The sequence below is a fragment of the Gallinula chloropus genome (assembly GCF_964237585.1).
Source record: "Gallinula chloropus genome assembly, chromosome: 16".
Lineage (NCBI taxonomy): Eukaryota > Metazoa > Chordata > Aves > Gruiformes > Rallidae > Gallinula > Gallinula chloropus.
In genome coordinates, this window is record NC_140101.1 from 10076669 (window position 1) to 10095868 (window position 19200).

The 19200-nt window shown below is 41.5% G+C and overlaps 1 protein-coding gene across 2 annotated transcripts in view; it reads right to left on the reverse strand.

Moving 5' to 3' along the window:
- The window catches only part of EYA2 (EYA transcriptional coactivator and phosphatase 2), a gene marked incomplete at both ends in the record, with an annotated part of 93306 nt that extends 75057 nt beyond the window's left edge, over positions 1–18249 (reverse strand). For both annotated transcript variants that reach the window (XM_084271625.1, XM_084271624.1), the window contains one exon: positions 18185–18249. In XM_084271625.1, the coding sequence (XP_084127751.1) occupies positions 18185–18249 (65 nt within the window). The remainder of the gene's footprint in view (positions 1–18184) is intronic.
- Positions 18250–19200: the final 951 nt, after the last annotated feature.

A 19200-nucleotide genomic window follows, 5' to 3' on the forward strand; every position in this document is an offset into this window, starting at 1 on the left:
TTTCTCCAATTGCTAGTATTAATTCACTTTTCCCTAAACAATGGGCAGTTATGATAGACCCCCAGGCCTGCATACAACCAATGCACTGCACTGGTCTAACAAGGGATTAGAAAACATTTAAAACAATGAAACTTGCAGCTACTCAGGCCCAGGTTATTTTATAAAGATTTTATTTTAGTCAGAAGCAGCATTTCTAGGCTTAAAATGTTATGCCATTATGAATCATTGAGCTTTCCCAACACTGGATAATTCAGAGTCAAACCCCAAATATTTGGTTTGCTTCATAACAGAATAATGACCTGGTCATGGCAATTTTTATCTTGTGCCCATGCTGGTTTTCCACACATTTTTCTCTGGTCATGAGAAATAAATACTCTGGGGCAAGAAGCACTTTAGTTACACCTACTACAGAGTGGGGCTGGAATCTCCACTTGCTGCTGTAATAGAATGGCCCCCAAATACTGTCTGAGCCATAAAACACCTTTTTGTAAAGTAATTTTACTAATGCTTGCTAAATAGTTTTGTTGACTCAAATTTTCAGAAACCTTCTTGTCTTGAGTTGGTCTTTTGATAAGGAACATCAACCAATCCTACAACTCTGGAAACTCTTGGGTTATAAATCCTAACAGCCCCCAGGGACCACTTACCAGAGACATTACACAATGTCTTAGCACATGTTTGCAATAGGACAAGGGGCCTTCACAGTGGTCTGGGGACATGATCACGTTACCAATAGCCCAGCTACAGAGGGGTAACACTCCTTGTGAGTATTATTCACCTCTTCCTAGAGGACAAAATGCTTCTGCTGCTAGCCCCTTCTGCATACCAGAATACTTAGACACTCATATCAACACTTCTCAACTTCATTGTCTGGAACCAATAGCATTAGTTGCAACCTCAACTAGGTTTTGGAAAGATCAGTGATATCTTCAATGAACTTTTCCATACAGCAGCAAAGCTGTATGCCACAGTGTAATTTAAGATGTTGAATTTTTAACTTTCAAGCCATTTATTGTCAATAAAGAATTTGACAGTGGTTCAGGCAGGTTGGTATCGACTCTTGGCCAAAGCAGGCTCTACAGTTTGTGTTCTGTCTGCCCACAACACTTCCTGTCATTTCTACTGGCTAAAATGTTCTTCTCTGTGGTTTTGCAAAGTGTCCACTCCTGCTGTGGACTATACAACAACAGTCAGGTTTCATCTCATAGATGAGGCTCTTTCAAGTTCATGGGGAAAAAGGGGAAGGAGTAAAAACAAGGGAAGGCACCTAAAGCTGAATAAGTTGATGTCTCTCTGATCCTTTGGGACCCAGATGTTGTAAAAACACATGGTTATTAGAACTGTGAATTTATTGGTGAAGGAGTGGGTTACTGGCACAGTATTTCAGCATGAAGTTACATTACGGTACCAAGTACAAAGCATTCATTCTGTTTGTGGCTATGAGAATTAATCTCTTCCATGTGCAAAGAGGCTGTGTGATAATTTAACTAGGACTCCCATTGGTAGCCTGGGCAAGCACTCATCAGCTGCAGGGCTTTCAACAATACACAAGCAACAGCTCCAAGAGCAAATGATGTAACTAATGTCCCTCTGAGCACTACCAAGCAGGACTAGAATTGTCTGATCATTTCAGGGCTTTCATCCAAGTACATTGTCAAAAACCTGAAACTAAAAGGTGAGTTTCTCCCAAAACATTTCAAATGTTTCAATGCTTAACTTTGGACAGGATTCAATAGCTAATGGACTTTGAATGAAATTGTATGTTTCTAATATCTTTCATTTGCCTCAATACCAAGAAAAGGTCTGATCCTGATTATTAAATATGAAAAAGTAATTTGAAATGTTTATGTGGATGGCAGCTTTACATGCAGAATAGAAATGCTCCAACTGCCTTTTCAATCCAGCTGGAACAAAGTTTTCATTTTTCTTTTTTCATGAAAATTCATTTATTACGAGTACTATATCTCAGTAAGGCAGCTGTTGGCAGCAAGCTGTGAAATTAAAGTTGAGCTGGTTAGTATTAAAAGCCAAGATGTAATATGCTTTTGTCAGAGAGCAGTTTTTCTTGTATATATGTAACCTACGTTCAGTAATTAATATAGCTAGTCAGTCAACTCTACCAACCCTACTTGAAAGGAGAGTTAATACTACCTTAAAATACAATTACCAAATTTCATAAATTGTAACCAAAAGTTAGGATTGCTATAGCTCATTTCTGTGAGGTCTCTAAGTAGCCAATGCACCAATGACTGCAGAAACTCAGAAATTAAGAATTCCTGATTCTCATCATTGTCCTACTAACATGATGTTAGATTTTGGGCAAATCACATTTGACAAGATCCTAAATGGAAACTGTTGTTCTTACTATAATTATGTTCTTACTATAATTATTATCTTCCTGTGTTATCCTATTAAATTGTCTTCATCTTAACCCACGAGATTTTATTTTTCTTTTTTATTGTCCTCCCCATCTCCTTGGGAGCAGGGCAATAACCAAGAGTGGCTGTGTGGTGTTCAGTTACCTACTGGGGTTAAACCACCACACTGTCTTAAAAGCAAGCAGCAGTGAACTTTACATCCTGCTCTGAACCTCTTCTGGAATGTGCTTAAGATGCACATTTCAAAAATACCTACTCAAAAGTGCCCTTGGGAACCAGGTAAAGAGGCAGGACAAGACTTGGCAGGTGCTGTTGGCAGTCCAAGACAGATAAGGGGTGGAATTTTGTATATTAAATGCATAAATAAAACAGGGAACATGTAAAAATGCCTAAACTAAATCATCAAGCTAATTAATCCTCAATACTAAGTTGACTACTAATTGCATATTGACTTACTTCCCAAAATGTTGCCTGGAAGTGCAGTTATCACAGGTAATAAGCAACACTGTATCATCCTCTATCTTAGGATTTGATTAGATTCAAATAAATGTAAAAATTCAAAGACCTTACTTCTAACAACGACACAACCCTGTCGTCCTCCACCCAGCCCAGCCAGAAGCTCCTGCAGACTCCTGAAGCCACACAAGACTGTTTACAGCCAGACCAAACTGATTGGTTTTTTTCCTGGTTTTCTTCTCAGCCAGATCAGCAAGTTGATCCAGTCTGAGGCACGCTCAAGAGCACCAACAGAGAGGAGGAGACAGGAACATGCAGCCAGGCTAAGGAGGCTGCTTCTTTCAATGTCAACACAGCTCCTAGTCAGCTTAATCCAGTCTTGAAACCATACTTGCAATCTATCAACACAGCTGCTTCTAAGGAGGGTCCAATTGTTTGCATGGTGACTACAGTTGTAATGCCAAGTAAGGCAGTCTGCCCAAGTTACTCTGCTACTTAGGTGACAGGGAACTACAGGTAGCTGTAAACACAGGATTACAATTAAATACTCCAAAACAGTTGAAGTTGTCACCACTTCTACTATTTTAATGCTAACCGACGAACATTAAATTAACAAGGCTTTGAGGACTATGCCCACCCCACCTAATCCATAAACTAGACTCATGTGCAGACTCAGAGTCAGCAATCCTTTCTTGACATCTACTTTAGGTATTTGCAGCACTGTCCTATTTGCAGGAATATCAAACCACTTTGGTGTTTTACTTCATGTCACACATGTACCTTGGCAGCCACCTACTGCAGTTAAAAAACAGAGCCAAAAAGCTCTATTAGATACCATGAATATTAAATTGCATTTAGGCATTGGTGGGAGACTGCTCACTGGTGTTTAGTATCAGTGAACATAGCAGCTGGCTACAGGGTACTTGTAAGCATTTTTAATCAGGAGGTGGCTTAGCAGGTTCTTTCCTCCATGCATTTTTTTTCTGAAGAGCTTTTTAAGGGATAAACATAAGGGTTTACTCTTCTGAGACTGCACACATTGTTAAAGATAACTGGATCATATATCTTCTGTATACATGCATATAAAAAAATTAATCTTGTCAGTATCTAGAGAGTCAAGATCCTCAGATCAAAATGCACTTAGTATATCCAAGAAATATGAGAGCTGGTGGCCATGATTACACAACTATTGCCTCAAAATACAAAGTCAGATTCACAGCAGTATAAAAATACACAGCTGGCAATAAATTGGAATGAGAATTAAAAAATATGAATCATCTATACAATTAATTAAACATGAACATTGACTTTACAGTCACTTACCTTCACCATTGTAAAGTAACATTCAGCAGAACAAATTTGAGCACTGTATTTTAGACATTGAGAATCTGGGAGAAATATTTCTTTTAAACTCTTGTCAGGATAATACAGCTTCCTTTCCAAGGACTGATGATTTCAGGCCCTCCTAACAGAAATGAAAAATACTTAAGACTGAACACAAGCCTCGGTTGACAGTACTTCAATGAGTCTGGAAATCTTCAAATTTACAGTGTCAGGAGCTGCTGCGCAACTTCTAGGCTAAGACTCCAGGGGAAAGCATACCTATATTCAGTCAACTCAAGTTAAAGTAGTCAGATTCTGGGAACTAAACCCTGCTTCCCTTTTGTGTAAGTACCTTCCAAGCACTTCACTGTTCACTATCATCAGTGAACCATCTGAAAAATGCCTCCACAAGTCACATCCCTTTCACATTCCTCTTTACTAACATTTGATTTGTGGATTACAATCCAAACTGCAGTTCCAGAGGTCACAAGGGTGTATCAACCATTTGAAGTACTACAAAAAACCCCACAACAACTCAAGTCTTGATTTTCCAAGTCTTGACTCTGAAAAAAGAGCCCAGTATGTGCTAGCCTTTAAGAGTATATGCCAAGAAAAATTACAGAATTTTAAGTTCCAGTGACCACAAGATTGCAGGTTCCATACTACTACTTCTGGTAACGGTAGCTGCATCAACACAGAGAGCATCCATTTGAGGAAGGACAGAGAACATCATGTTGGCACAACAAAACCTTTTCCTTAAGGAGACATCTGGGCCATTAATAGTATATCTGCTGGGGGAGGCAGCACCTCCCTAGATTGGGTTTCAAACCAAGTGCTGCATGAAGTGTTGAGCAAAAGAGAACTGGCAGCAAGCAGAACAACCCAGGCCTGGAGGGTGGTGTTTACCATATAGTTAAAGAACCACTGAATGATTAATGAAAGACTGACAGTTTCTTTGTAGAGTGGGAGACAATACTTTGGGGCAAGACTTTGGCCTGTCAGGTTAAGCATAAAAATGCTTACATAGACCTCTCTCCTAAGCTGACTGCTATTCAAGTGACTTTTCTAACTTGCTTCTCAGAACAAAAGCATTAACATAATACTCTCTCTTGAGAAGAAAGCAGCCGAGCAAAATCTTGGATTACCAACAGAGCATCTGGCACATTAGTACATGCAATAACACAAGCACCACATAGTCATGTTCACTTATCACCCTGTTAGCAGCTACAGGCAAATCTTCAGTAAGATTCCTTTCAAAGTCAACCTACTTCTACCAAGAACTGCAGGATCCTTTGACCTCCTCAGACCAACTCACCTCTGCCCACTCCAGGCTCTTCCCAGGCAGAGAGCTACCATCACCAGCAGGAATGGCAAGTGTTGTAGCATAAATCAGGTAAAAGAATGATACCATACAAGCTTCAAGTTAATGGCTTGAAAAGCCCTGAAGGAAATGTAAATGTTACTTAAGACCTGGACACATGATTATAATCAGAGGACGGCCACCATCTGATGGCAAAACCATCTCAACTGTTTCTACATTCCTGACATGAATATTAACAGAATTCAGGCAAAAAGGCCCAAGCGAATAAAAAGATTTGGCCTCTGGAGAGATTAGGCTGTGTCCTCTAGAGCAGTTACAAAATGACAAGCAATTTAAACTCAAAAAAACTCTCAGGAAAAACAGATCTAGCAAATACAAGATCCGGAATATGGAAAAAAATTTATCACTAGTATAGGTATTAATTTAAAATATGACAACAGCCAGCATGTTATACAAGCGCTATTAGCTTTATTTTGGAAAAACAGTCTTTAAACATTAGTAAAGCACAAGTTTGATTTCCCTAGCAGGCTGACTTGCGCCCACAAGATGCCTGAAAAGCCTTTTAGCACCAACTCAAGAGACTTTTGAAAAGATGGATCTAATTTTAGCTTTCAGCTACCAGGGACTGCTCACTATTATCTGACTTGTCTCTTACCTCAGCCGGGACACAGGATAAGCAAGGCTGACCTTCTACATCACCTTTGCCGTTCCTTCCCTGTTGTTAAAAGCTCTAAAAATGGAGGCGATTCCCACAGGACGGGATGTGCAGTCACTCCAGATCACAGTCCAATATGAAATAAAGTGCTGATTTTGTCATACTAAACCAGGCAGCTGTAACTGGCACTGGCAGGGACTGCAGTGACCTCTGAGGAGAGGCATGGGCCTGCTCCACACCAGTCCCAACTGTCCCCACAACAGACCTGCAGCAAAAACCCATCTGAGACTGTCAGCGAAGCGAGTAGCACCTCTGTGAGAAGGTTTTTAAGAAAAGGAAAAACTCAGCATAGCTGGAAAGAAAAAAAGTCAGAGAAACGGCCCTGTGAGGCCTGCACCAAGGCCTGAGAGAAAGGCGGGAACCAGGCGCTCCAGGTGCGCACACCAGAGTAGGGGAGAAGTGTGAGGCGAAGGAAGGTGTGGTTAAAGTAAACATTACATTGTGACCACAGTCCCCTATTCCCTATCCTCCACACTGCCCAGGGAGGTAGACGAATCAGGAATGAAGGAGCAAAGCCAAACCTGGGAAAAGGGGTACTCGAGTTGTTTCAGTTCTTGCCCCTGTTTCTCACCATCCAACATTCTTCATCGGTAATAAATTAATTTTCGCCAAGTCAAGTCTGTTTTGCCTGTGAGGGTAATTGGTAAGCAATCTCCCTGTCTTTGTGTTGACCCACAAGATTTTTCATCTTATTTCCCCCCAAACCTGCTGAGGATGGGGCATGGGAGAGGACCCCAGTGGGTGTTTGGCCACTGGCCAAGGCCAACCCACCAGACATACAAAAGCATTTCTTACCTCTGTGTTCTGACTGAAGAATATGCTAAAACTGAAACAAACATAGCAAATCCAATAAATTTCCTTTCCAATAATCTGCTTCTGACAGAACACAAAATCTTCCTTTTCTCCAACTAACCGTAGAATGGCTGAGATTAAATCTTACTCTCCAGTGAGAAACAGAACTGTGTTAACACGGCCTGAAGTCTGCAGAACATGCCAGGGCTTCCCCCGGCTACATAAACACTTTTACCACAAAGCTGTTGTGCGTGTCGTTTCTAACATGCACATTGCTGTTTGGTGCAGTACTGACTACTTCTTCCAAAATCTCTAAAATCACTCCCAACACTGAATCATTATTTCTGTCACAGACATGTACTGCTTTCTGAGCGACTTTTTTGCATTGTATTAGAAGGTAGGGTAAGACAAACCAGAAAGTACCCAAGAAGCTAGCCTGCTGTTACTGCAGGGGCACAGGACAGTAATATCTGCTCCAACTGAGAGCATCCACTCCAGCAGCAGAAACCAGACCAGTTCCTGCAATTCTTGCCCCAATAAAATGGGCCACAGAGGCTGCTGGCAGATACTCTGCTGCCACAGGCCGACACTCTGCTGCCACAGGCCGACACTCTGCTGCCACAGGCCGACACTCTGCTGCCATTGCCAATCGCCTGTTTCCCATTTCTAAAGCTGGTCATAAGCAGACATCTTCTACCCAATATTCACATTTTACTGTGCCTACTCACAGATGACATGAGTGTAGAACTGATTTGTTAAGGGAGGGAGCAAGAAATTCTCATTCCACTCTGCTGGTATTGCGACAGCTCATGCTCTGCCTCCTCACACTGAGCTGTTGTGAAACCACAGTATTGGAAGGACAGGAGTGGAGTCGCAGCTTTGTTATTGCAGCAAAGGCAAAGTGATGACACTATGCAAGCGTCTGGACACTGGAATAGTTCTCTCCTGGGAAAAACGACTTGTCGAGACACTGATGGGGTAAAGATACTGTGATCTTTGTTGTCAGGTTTGAGTTGTTGGTAGCTGCAGATATTCTCTAGCAGCATTTACCTCATTTAACATTGTGATAAAATATAAAAGCCATCACTAAGCAGAGCGTGTATATTTTTTAACAATACAGTTCCTCTTCAAACAATTACCAGGACGCAGTACGTGCAGTTTGGAGGAGAACTGATCGTCAGCCTGGGTATTATTGCATGTCAGAGCTCCTCCTCCAGAGTCGTATCAAGTGACTTTCCTCCTCAAACATGTCCTAATGAATTCCACCGAAGCCTGCAGGTAAAATCCTTCCCCAACCATTTTGCCCTGATTGATAGCTTTAGAGCCTTCCTTCACACTGCTTCGGCTGCTTTCCAGACCTTTATTTTTCTCCTTTTTGTAAGTGTCTGCAACAGGAAGCTGCACTCTTTTTTTTCACTGTACGTTTCTCTTAAAACTGACATCTTTGCATTGTAATGAAGGAACCCCTGGGTATTAGTGACAAATTAGTCACTGGCTAAAGAATATTTTCTTTTCATTTCTATACCAGGTGGAAGATATTAACATCTCTAGAGGAAATTTGCCTACTTTGCTACAATAAATCATCACACAATTTTCTTTTAAAGTGACTTAATTTTACTACCTTTAAAACTTCACCAAAACTAAAGAATCCCACACTGTTAATGTACGGTTAAAACAGTCTTGTGAACTTGATCAGGGAGATTATCATCATAAGCACTGTGTGTTTAATTTTACTTTTAAATTTTAAAAGTAAAATCACATTAACTTCTAATGTGCTAAAATAGCAAATTATTCCTGAGAACCAAAAACCATGTACCTACACTAGTTAGAAATATCACCTTCAAAAAATTAAATAATAAAACAAGATTTTTTGCTAACTTAATAGGGAACAAAATCTACAGAAGATATGACACAGTCTGTATGAAAAGCTGAAGTCTTGCACACTGACTATTCTTTGTTAAAGAATTTGTAAAGTAGCACCCAAAGCAGAGCAAAAAAACCTACCCAATACACTTTGGTAGTTTGCTGAAGTCACAGGCTATTGAAATTCCTTCTCCACACACACACCCCCTTTTTTTTTTTTTTTAGAAAATGGTCAGTAATATTTTAATATGTTAGTAAGCATTTAATATTCATAATGTTATCTTCACAACTGTGTCATTTAGTGGAGTTTTCTACCTCATAAGACAGATATAAAACTGATATAGCTTATAATTTATACTAAATACAAGCGGCTTGCTCAGCTTCTGATTAAATGGCTTCACATACAATTATGTGCTCTTAGTCATCAATTAAGTAAATTTTCCATGATATAATAGGCCCATTAAGTAACCAAGGCAGAGAAAGAATTAATTTTACAATTGAAAGTAACACCAGGACCAAGGCAGAAGTTTGAGAGTCCTGTCCCACCAGCAAAGGGAGGGCAGAATGTTGTCTGTCAACAAATACAGTACATGAAGTCTACATGCAACTATTTCTTCCTCTATTTGTGAAGGAAAAATAGGAGTGGAAGATCAATTAAAAAGCAGAAACGTAAAACCAAAGCGTTAAACGCGACTAGATCTTTAAGATCCCTCAGTGCTTCTTAGAAGCAGAGTGCATCACTCCCCCACTTCTCCCAGGGGAGTTCCAGCTCCGATAATTACTTTCTGTCTGCTCACAAAGTTCAAGTTCAAAACAATATTCATTTTCCACTTCCTGTCCTAAAGCAGGGCACAATGCTTCTGTGCATCATTAAGCAACCATCATGCTCTACCACAGATATGGTTAAACTGCTGTTGTGATTGAACAATCCTGATTTGTGGCAGGGGGGACTGGGGGAAGGGGAAGCAACTGGGCTTTAAGAAGGAAAACACCAGGCTCTAACACCAATGTATCTGACTTTTAGCAGCAACAACCTTTCTGACTCTGAATTCAAAAATCAACATCTCCTTCCACCCCCCACATCTACTATGCAGTGGGCATAAGTGGTGTTTCAAAACTAATCTAGCCCAGAAGTTTTGCTGCATCTCAAATATTTTACAGAAGATTCAGTTGGCTTCCTTAGTCCCCCTCCCCATCCATTTCTCCTCTCCAAATTATATTCATCTGCTTCAGTGAACAGGAAGGATGGTTGCCAAACAAACAAAATTAAATCATATGCAATAGGCAGAATAAGCCTTCTTATGAACTACAACTTAAAATTTTCAGGTGCAGAGATATTGAAGAGGGCAAAGTCATTTTAAGAAGAGACAGCAAAGATCTGTCAAAGTTTTTATACAGAAGATATCTTACATTGCCTTGTGTAGGGTTACACACATTTACGGCACTGCTGAAAGATTACATATTTTTGGTGAGAGACCTAAGCTTGCCACTTAATCAGAAAGCTGAATTTATTAAAAACAAGATTCCTCTGAAGTCGGTACGTATACAATAGTCTACCAATGCTAAACAGAATGAGGATCTTGATAATTTTATTTCAATAAATAACAAGAAAATTGATGCCAGACTTAATTTTCCTGCTACCCACCTAACTTGAGTACGTGGTCAGACGAGATACTGGAGCAAGGACTACGTTGTATCACTGCAAAGGTGTCTTTCAGTCCAGGAGGCTATTACATCCACTGTTACCACTGGGGAGGTAGTACCTCCCTCTCTGGGACACATACTGGCTTCCCACGGGAGGGGGATTTGACAACTTTTGCTAATTGCTTCTGAGAACCCTCCCCACGTTGCACATACAGCCTATAAGCAGCAAGGACAGCACAGAAAATCAGCAATTCCCACCCGTTTTGTAAGATTAAGGCACTGAAAAGTCAATTTTCCAAACCCTGCCTTTTTTGGTTGGTTTTTTTGTTGGTTTTTTTTTTTTTTTTTTTACAACGCATTTGTGCAACAAGTACAAAAGACTCAAAACTGTTCCCTCTCAATAAGGGGCCAACCCTTATTGGAGTGAAATGCCTGGGAACCACAGTGGCAGCAGGACTGGATCTAATATATTTACCCACAGTTAAACACAAGGAAGAAGAAAAATGTATCTCTCTTGCTATAAATTTATCTATTTTGCTGACTTACTCCCAACTGTGTATCACAGTGGAGAGGAGTAGTATCAACATAGCACTTACCAAGCATAAACTAGCAAAACTCCTGCTCTTATGAAATAATAATAATAAAAAAATCAAGTTAGCCTATTAAAAAGGGGAAATTTGGACACAGCCAATATAACATTCAAATGTTTTACTTATAAAAGTGTCACTTTTCATAAAAAATGGTGCTTTTCTGTTTGTTAAAGGGTGGAAAAACAATCTTTCTTTCAAATAAAAAGTATTGCTCAACTCTAAACAAAATTTTTGAGTTGCTTCAGCCACAGAAATAGGAAAAAATAATAAATTTGCATAGTTTACAAAACTGAAGTACACACTGTCAATGTCTACTGAAGGTAAACTACCTTGTACATAAATTTTGACTTGACTTACAATCAAAGAATTGTCGGATAGTTACAATTCACCACTGCAGATGGTAAATGAGCACAGACGGAGAGCACTCATAATGGGAATCAAAACTGGCGATACAGATCTGTATTCAGAACTGATCAAAGTTATTTCAAAAGAAGCTGTAAGCCAACTACACAGCAAAAACCTGAACCAAGTGTGTCATCAAAAGATGCAAAACTTGCTGTCAGCCAGCTGATGAGCCTCTCTGCATGGTGCACAGACTAAGTTGTAAATAACTGGGGCCCCCAGATTGCTTTGCTTACTCAACCTATTTAAAAAAAAAAATATTCAGATGCCTGCCCCACTTTCTCCTCACTGTTTCTTGTGGGTGCCTGAGTAATCCTAGAGGCATTTCCAGTTTTTAAGGCATTTGCTGAGTTTAAGAAATTCTCTCCACGTCCCCTTTGTTTGGGAGTACCAGGCTTTGCTACTCTGGTTGAGTTTCTCTGTGAAGTCTGCCCTTTCCAGCATAAAGGCATCAACTCCCTGCAGGTTAACTAGTTACTATCTGGGCTGACTAGTTCTAAATCATTCTTTTTACTTAGCATCTATTTATTTATTTAGCCAGGCTGTTTTCCTTCTCAAAAGCAGAGATGGCAAATGAGAATTTCTGCACCACAAGACAGAGCAGATAGAGCTAGGCACCAAAGAATATAAAATGACCAATTTTTAAAAAACTTTTTACATGTCTAAGAAGGAACAATCAAATCTGGACCTTTGTTAATTACTGCAACCCAGAAAAGTAGGAGCCCGCTGCCAGGAACAGACAGCAGAGAGAAGCTTTGTCCACAGAGTGACCTGGCTTTGGCCAGGCTTACAGTCTGTAACACTGGTTTAAAAGCATTCTCAAAGAAGTCTATTACTGTTGAAATAATTCAAGACTTCCATCTCCCTGAATTATTAAGTGGTGTTGCAGCAAAGGCAAGTTGAGGTTCTACCATGCATCAATTTCCTCTCCAAAAAGCAGAGGGGAGATGAATGACACCGGCTTTTCATACAGCACTCACGCAAAGACACGGACATGAAGAAATCTCAGGTTTGTAACCATATACTTTAAACCTTCATTTCCTTAAGAGGAAGCCAGCTGGGACTAAGTTAGAAATGGGCTATCATCAAGGAAGTTTCTAATATTTGAAAACCAAACTTCCATCAATTTCAACTGGTCTCTGTCCATCAGCAACAAATCCTTCACCTGCTTTTCAAATCGCTAAGGCCCAAATCGTATCCAAGCTCTCCCGGCTTCAATCCCATTTTCACCCTTTGTATTCAAACCCAGCAGTGACAACAGAAAAAACCCCAACAATCCAGCAGTCTTTCAAACAACAAAATCCCACACCCCAACAGAACATGCACTCTGCTTCTACAGAAAAAATGTCAGTCAACAAATAGGCACAAATTTCACAATGGCTGAGGTCATTCCCTTTAAGTCATTAGGGTTTGTGGGTGAGTTTTCCTGGTGGTTTTAACATTGGTTTCTGTGATTGCAGTTATGCTTATTTATGCATTTAAAGCGTATGATCTAATACACTTAGGTTTAACTACTTCATTCTTTTGACATTCTTTCCAAATTATAAAAAGGATTCTTGGTGTTTTCACTGCCTTGGTAAAGAAACAAAATTGCTGTCCACATAATTTCTTAAAAATACAGAACAGAGTAAGTACTTGTTGAAAATAATTCAAAGAGAAAAAAAAAAAAAAGACAAAAAGCCAGCCTACACCAGACATTCCCCCCCAACAACTTTTATTTTTGTTCTCTCTCTCTCTCCCCCCTTCTGAGGGAACATGCTATTTTTTAGAAATAGCTGTTCTGCTGTTTTAAAAACAATATTCAGGCCCTCAGTGTAGTTGAGTTACAACTTATAATCAACACAGAAGTTGAGTTCATTTTTTTTAATCCCTTCTATTTTTACTGCTATGCTTTTACAAAACTGCACATTTGTGGTATGCTTCATTCACGTTGCATCTTCCACAGCCACTTTGATCTCCACAATAACGCTCATTTCATTCAGTGCCTTTTGGTTACTATCTACCAAGGGTCCTTGCTTAATAAAAATCACAGAAGTCAATTTTCTCATATTTTTTCTTCCCCTCTAATGGGAGTTTAAATTATCTTCTCCCGCCAAGGCAAAAAATCTCAACCAGTCCCCACCATGTAAATCGGGCTGGAGAAATTCACCAGCTTGTCAGAAACATTCAGAAACACATTCTAGAAGCTCAAATAAAAAAAATGGAATTGTGCATACGTGTGCATGCACACATCTCTCCCTCAGCACTGTGTGCAGTGCACGGCTATTAGCTTGCATACATAAATCATATTAAAACTTTTTAAGTAACCTTTTCAAACTGGAGGCTGCGGTTACTTCTACACAAGGTATTTCCAGCATCCCTGATACTGTTTCATTTATCGCAGCACGTTTCTGGCTAACAGTAGGAGGGGAGAGAACCCGTGAAGCTCTGCAGGAGACAGAAGGGCCCGTTCCTGCTCCATCCGCTGCAAATGGAGGTGCCAACCCTCCCATGGCTCTCAGCTGGGTTTCACGGCCAGGTACAGCTGTTTTGAGTGCTGCTGGGACTCAGCCACACCGACAGCAACAAAACTTTACTCAATGGCACAAAACCCACTATGAACTTCCCAAGCCACCAGACCTCCATCCCCCTGTTCCTGTAAAATACCATGATTTACAGCCATGCACTTTGTGGGCACCACAGCACCGTTTCAGGTTCCCCTCTTCCCTGCTCCTCTTCTCCCTTTCCAAGCCGCTTTTTCTAATCGAACCCCAACTAAAAAAAAAAAAATCCTCCACAAATTACAACAAACCTCCCTTAAAATTCCCCATAAACCTTACCACAACCCTGTGGCAGACTCCTGGCTTTCCGCAGAGCCTCTGTACAGAAATGCAAGGGAAAATACCTTAGCAGGGAGCATTTCCCGGAGACAGCAGAGGTGACAAAGAGAATGGAGAGCAAAGCCAAGATGCCATCTCGACTGCAGGCAAACAACCTCTTCTGACCTCTGGCAGCTCCCACACACTATTAAACAAAAAGTATTCTCTCCATGTTAATGAACCATGTACAATCTAGCAGATAACGCTGATGTTAAATAAACATGTTTATATCTAACTCCTAATGCTAGGACTTAAGAAGCTGAAGACAAATAATTTTAAATGGGAAGGATTATGCCTGTGTTATCTTTCTCCTCTCATTTTGCACACCTTTGAAATAATGTAAATACATAATTAAAGTCCAAATAGAAAGAGTGAGCGAAGAGTGGCTGGACTATTTTAATTAAATATTCAGTCTGTGACACGCTGGAACCATCTACGCAGTGACCACTATTTTGGATCCAATTTTCCTCTCACACCTCATGCAGCTGTAAATCAAGAGCAACTGAACAGCTTGCTGAAGAAGGGAACTGGATCGGGTTTTGGATGCTGTGATTGAAAAAAATTTCGCAAGATGACTGCAGAGTCCTAAATCCTTACTCCCCACTTTCTCATCCCTCCTGCTTCAATACCCTGGTAGCACCAAATCTACCTGCAAATGGCAACACCTCCAGGCCCTGAATGACCAAACCAAGACGAGCAATTATTTGCATCCTAATTGAGGGGCTTATCCTCACCTGATTAAAACAAGGCGTTTGTTAAACATCATTACTTGAGTTAAGATCTACAAATAAAGATGAAGTATTGTTTTAAGAATTAAACTGCCATAAACAATTGTTTTCTGATGAGACCTCCAAGCAAACAGTCCCAACCAGGACGGTCTTTCTGGCTTATTCAGTAGAAAAGGGAAGCAAAGAGATTTGCTGAGTTCTACCTGTTCATACCAAAGCTTAAAATTATACCAGGAACTCTTAACAGTTATCTTTTTTTAAAGGTAAAATTCATTTAAAAAAAAAAAAGAAAAAGTAAGCTAGTACTTTTTACTAAATTAAGCCATGAAAAGGAGGATATATCTAAAACCTGAATGGCTTTGCTTTTATATACGCAATTGTTGATAGCTTTCAGCGTATTTTTTGTTACTCCTTGGTATAACAAGTAATAATGAGTATAAGGAGAAAAATATACATTTTTTTCTGTCCTGTGTAGTACATACAATTCTGTGAAATTTAATGAAAAGAAGTAGTCTGGGAGACTACACCACATACTAATCAAGGTTATATTGCTAACACTGTGAATAATAAACATGCATATGGTAAACTATACATTGGAAACGGCAGTACAAGATTTCCCTACTCTATCTACCAAGCAAGCCCTCCACTTACGTGTTATGCTTAAAATCTTCACAATAAAACTGCAGCATTCCACGGTTTATGAAAAGGATTTGAATTTGCAACTTCATTTAACAGTTTGTCCCTAATAAAAGTTACCCCAGCCAGGCAAAATTAATTCCAAAGTATTTACTTAGCATTCTAAGAACTTCAGCTAGTTTTCACAAAATTTTAAAAGCATTTTTCACTGCACAAGTAATCTTAACAATCATTTCCACAGATTAAGTCTAACAACCTGTGAATTTATTGCTGAAGAAATGTACTGCAAGGAATAATTAGTCTTCAGCACTGTTCTTGCTTGTTCTCCAGTTGAAGACACCTTAAAACCATCTGGTTACCGCAAAATTTGGCACAGAAGAAACAAATCTTACTGAAGAGAATCATAACTGATTTCAGAATAGCTGTTTTACTCCTACACATCATAAATAACAGTTGAGAAGACAGCAGAAAATTTCTAACTTCTCTAATTGTTATTTTTAGCCAGCAGTGTGTACAAATACACACTGACATACAAATACAGCCACACCGACTTCAGGAGGATGCCTTCCAGGCTTTAGTTAAACACGCAACTGTGCTTTTGAGGATTAATAGTTAAATTATTTAATTTTCAGAAGAATCTAGCACAGCAACCTCCTAAGCACACCACCATAGCAACACACAAGATTTTTCAAGCAACATTCTGAGATCGAGTTCCTCATAGCAATAGCTGACTTTAATTCCTTTGTACGATGAAGGCGTATTTGCACGCATCATGCAGTTGAACATGGGACTTATTGTTGGAGGGGGAATTATCAACATTTTTATTTTTCCCTAATGAAGCTTTTCTAATGAAATTTAAGACTGCCAAGGTTGTGCAATATTTGAAACAGGAGCCCATCTCAAACATTTCAACCAAATAATGGTGATAAGATTAGTGAGTCCTGGAAATCAAGTCTCTACGTATGTAGTCTTTTAAAAGAAAGTGAGGTGAGCAGGCTGAACAAAGCAAAGCAAAACAAACTGATGAGCATAAAACCAGAAGAGCACACCACTTGTTATTTCAACAAACGTGTAGCCTGTTGGTAGGGGAGCAGAAGAGGCACAAGAATTGTATGGACAAATTGACCCTGTAACTTAATTTTGCATCACACAAATATTTTAATTTTTTTTTTAAACAGATGTAAGTTTAAATAATTAAATCAGCTGCTATGCCATTTCCAGTGAAGTTTCAAAACTTGCTTTAAAAGTTTCTGGAATGTTTCCAAAGCTGCAAGCACTGATTATTTTCAAGGTATTTGTACTGCAAGTCTTTCCTACTTGCATGTGTAACATTTGAGGCCACATGGTGCCTTGAAGTAGAAATAAAAATTCATCTTTGTTTAAGAATATAAATGGATTAGTCACATAAAAAATGGATAGGAGAATGAACTTATCCTATATTAGCAGAAAGTAACACAAAACAACACAACCCTAGATGTATGAAAGGATCTAAGAAACAGTAGTTTAGACATAGAACAACTAGTTTAAATACATGCCACCTTTCGTGGATCAGACTGCCCTAATGCACACAGATACGGACAGGTAAAAATAATTCATACATGCTTGCTCAATATATCGGGGGGGGGGGGGGGAGGGACCCCTTCTAGGGATGGCATTGCAGAGATAAGAAACTCTCAGTAAATTCGTAAAGTCCATGAGAAAGATTCAACAATAAACCATTCCTGCCATTGCCTTTAACAGCGCAAAAGGATCTGTGGATTTGACACTACACTGAACAAAATTCCTATTAATATATTTGATGTGGACCAATAAATTGTTTATTAGTTACCCGTACATATTTTAACAATTTTATACAACAGAAAAAACCATTATTTATAGTGTCTGAAAAACAGTAGTTGTATACCACGAATAATTTCCTTTAGAGGCCGTTCACTGAGCTCAAGCATAATTTAGCACTCAAAAAAGTTTACTTAAGCTGCATAAATCACAGTACAAGTTTCCCTCCTATGAGCAACCGCGGAACAGAGCATTAACTCATTTTATTTAAACGCACGCATCAGCTTCGAAAACAACTACTAAACGAAGCCGGTTTTAAGGTAAAGTCAAACGCCACGCTGCGCATCAATTAACCGCCCCGGTTAATTCCTGGTTACAACTCTGCCAGCGGGACCCCAACGCGCTGCCGCGCTTCACGCCGCAGCAGGCACCGCGGTACGGCCAGAGCCACTCCGCGCCCGCGGAAGGCAGCTCACCGCGCTCCTCCAGCGCCGCCGTCCCCCGACGGGTTTCGGGGAGAGCCCCTCGCTCCGCGGTAGCGCCCTACGCTGTACCCTCCGCGCACCGCTCGGCGCGCAATACGCGGAGGACAGTTTCACACTTCGGGCTAGCCGCGGGCGCACAAAATCCCACTCGGGGGCCCTCTCCGCAGGCGCGGAGAGATATCGTTCCGCGACCTTACCCCCCCTGCCCCTTACTCACCAGAGGTGCAGCGCGGAGCCGCAGCGCTGCGGAGTGTGCGCGCCCGCTGCGGGCGCAGTGAGCATGTGCGAGGCAAGCGCGCATGCCCGCGGAAGGGAGCGGAGCGGGGCGGCGGCTCCGCACCCCGCGCTGCGCCCGAGGAGCGCCCACCCCCTCCCCTCCGCGCCTCCCGCCAGAGCCCGCGGGGCGCGGAGCGGTGCAGCGCGAAGAGCCCCGGCCGGTCCCGCCGGCGCACGCAGCACGAGGGACAACGCGGAGATTTTTAACCGGTTCATCTGACCTGTTGCTTCCCCGGTAGCGAGGCCGGAACACCCGGCCTCTCCGCCCCCCGGGGCAGCCTGTCACCGGGTCCGCCGGCCCCTGACAGCGCGGCGGGGCTTTCCCCGGGCCGCCCGCCGTCGGGGGTGGCCGGTCCGCACCGCACCTACCGCACGCGTGGGGCCGCGGCGTGTCGCAGCGTGCTTCCCCCGGAGGTGTCCCAGCGCCCGCACGGCTGCGCTGCCCGCGGTGCCGGGGCGGAGGAGGAGCCTCCCGCCGCTCCCGCACGCCGCGGGGCCCGGCCGCAGCGCGGGGACGCCCCGGCAGCCCCTCAGCTATTGTCACAAACCTGCCCCGTGTCACCCACCGCCGCTGTTTTGGCTGGAGGAAGCGCGGTGGTGCCGGCCGCTTCCCCCGCGTTCTCTGACAACAGCCGGTCAGTGCTCGCACTGACAGCAGGTACTCGCCCAACGCCCAGTTTTGCTTCTGGAGCTACCGTTTTATCTCTATCATTATGCAGTTTTAAAAAGAGATTCGTAGTTTAAAATTTGGACACTTGAACACCACCTTATCTGCAGCCTCTGCTTCCTTGAAACTACTAGTTTTTACTACAGTCCTTGTGTTAGTGATCTCTAGTGATGATTTGCAAGTATTACTTCAAAAAGATGGGCTTTTGTGGATGCCTGCTTTGCTTACGCACACTGTGCCACAGAGCCATAGGTCCTGCAGCAATAGCTCTGCTCTGGCAGGCCGTCCTT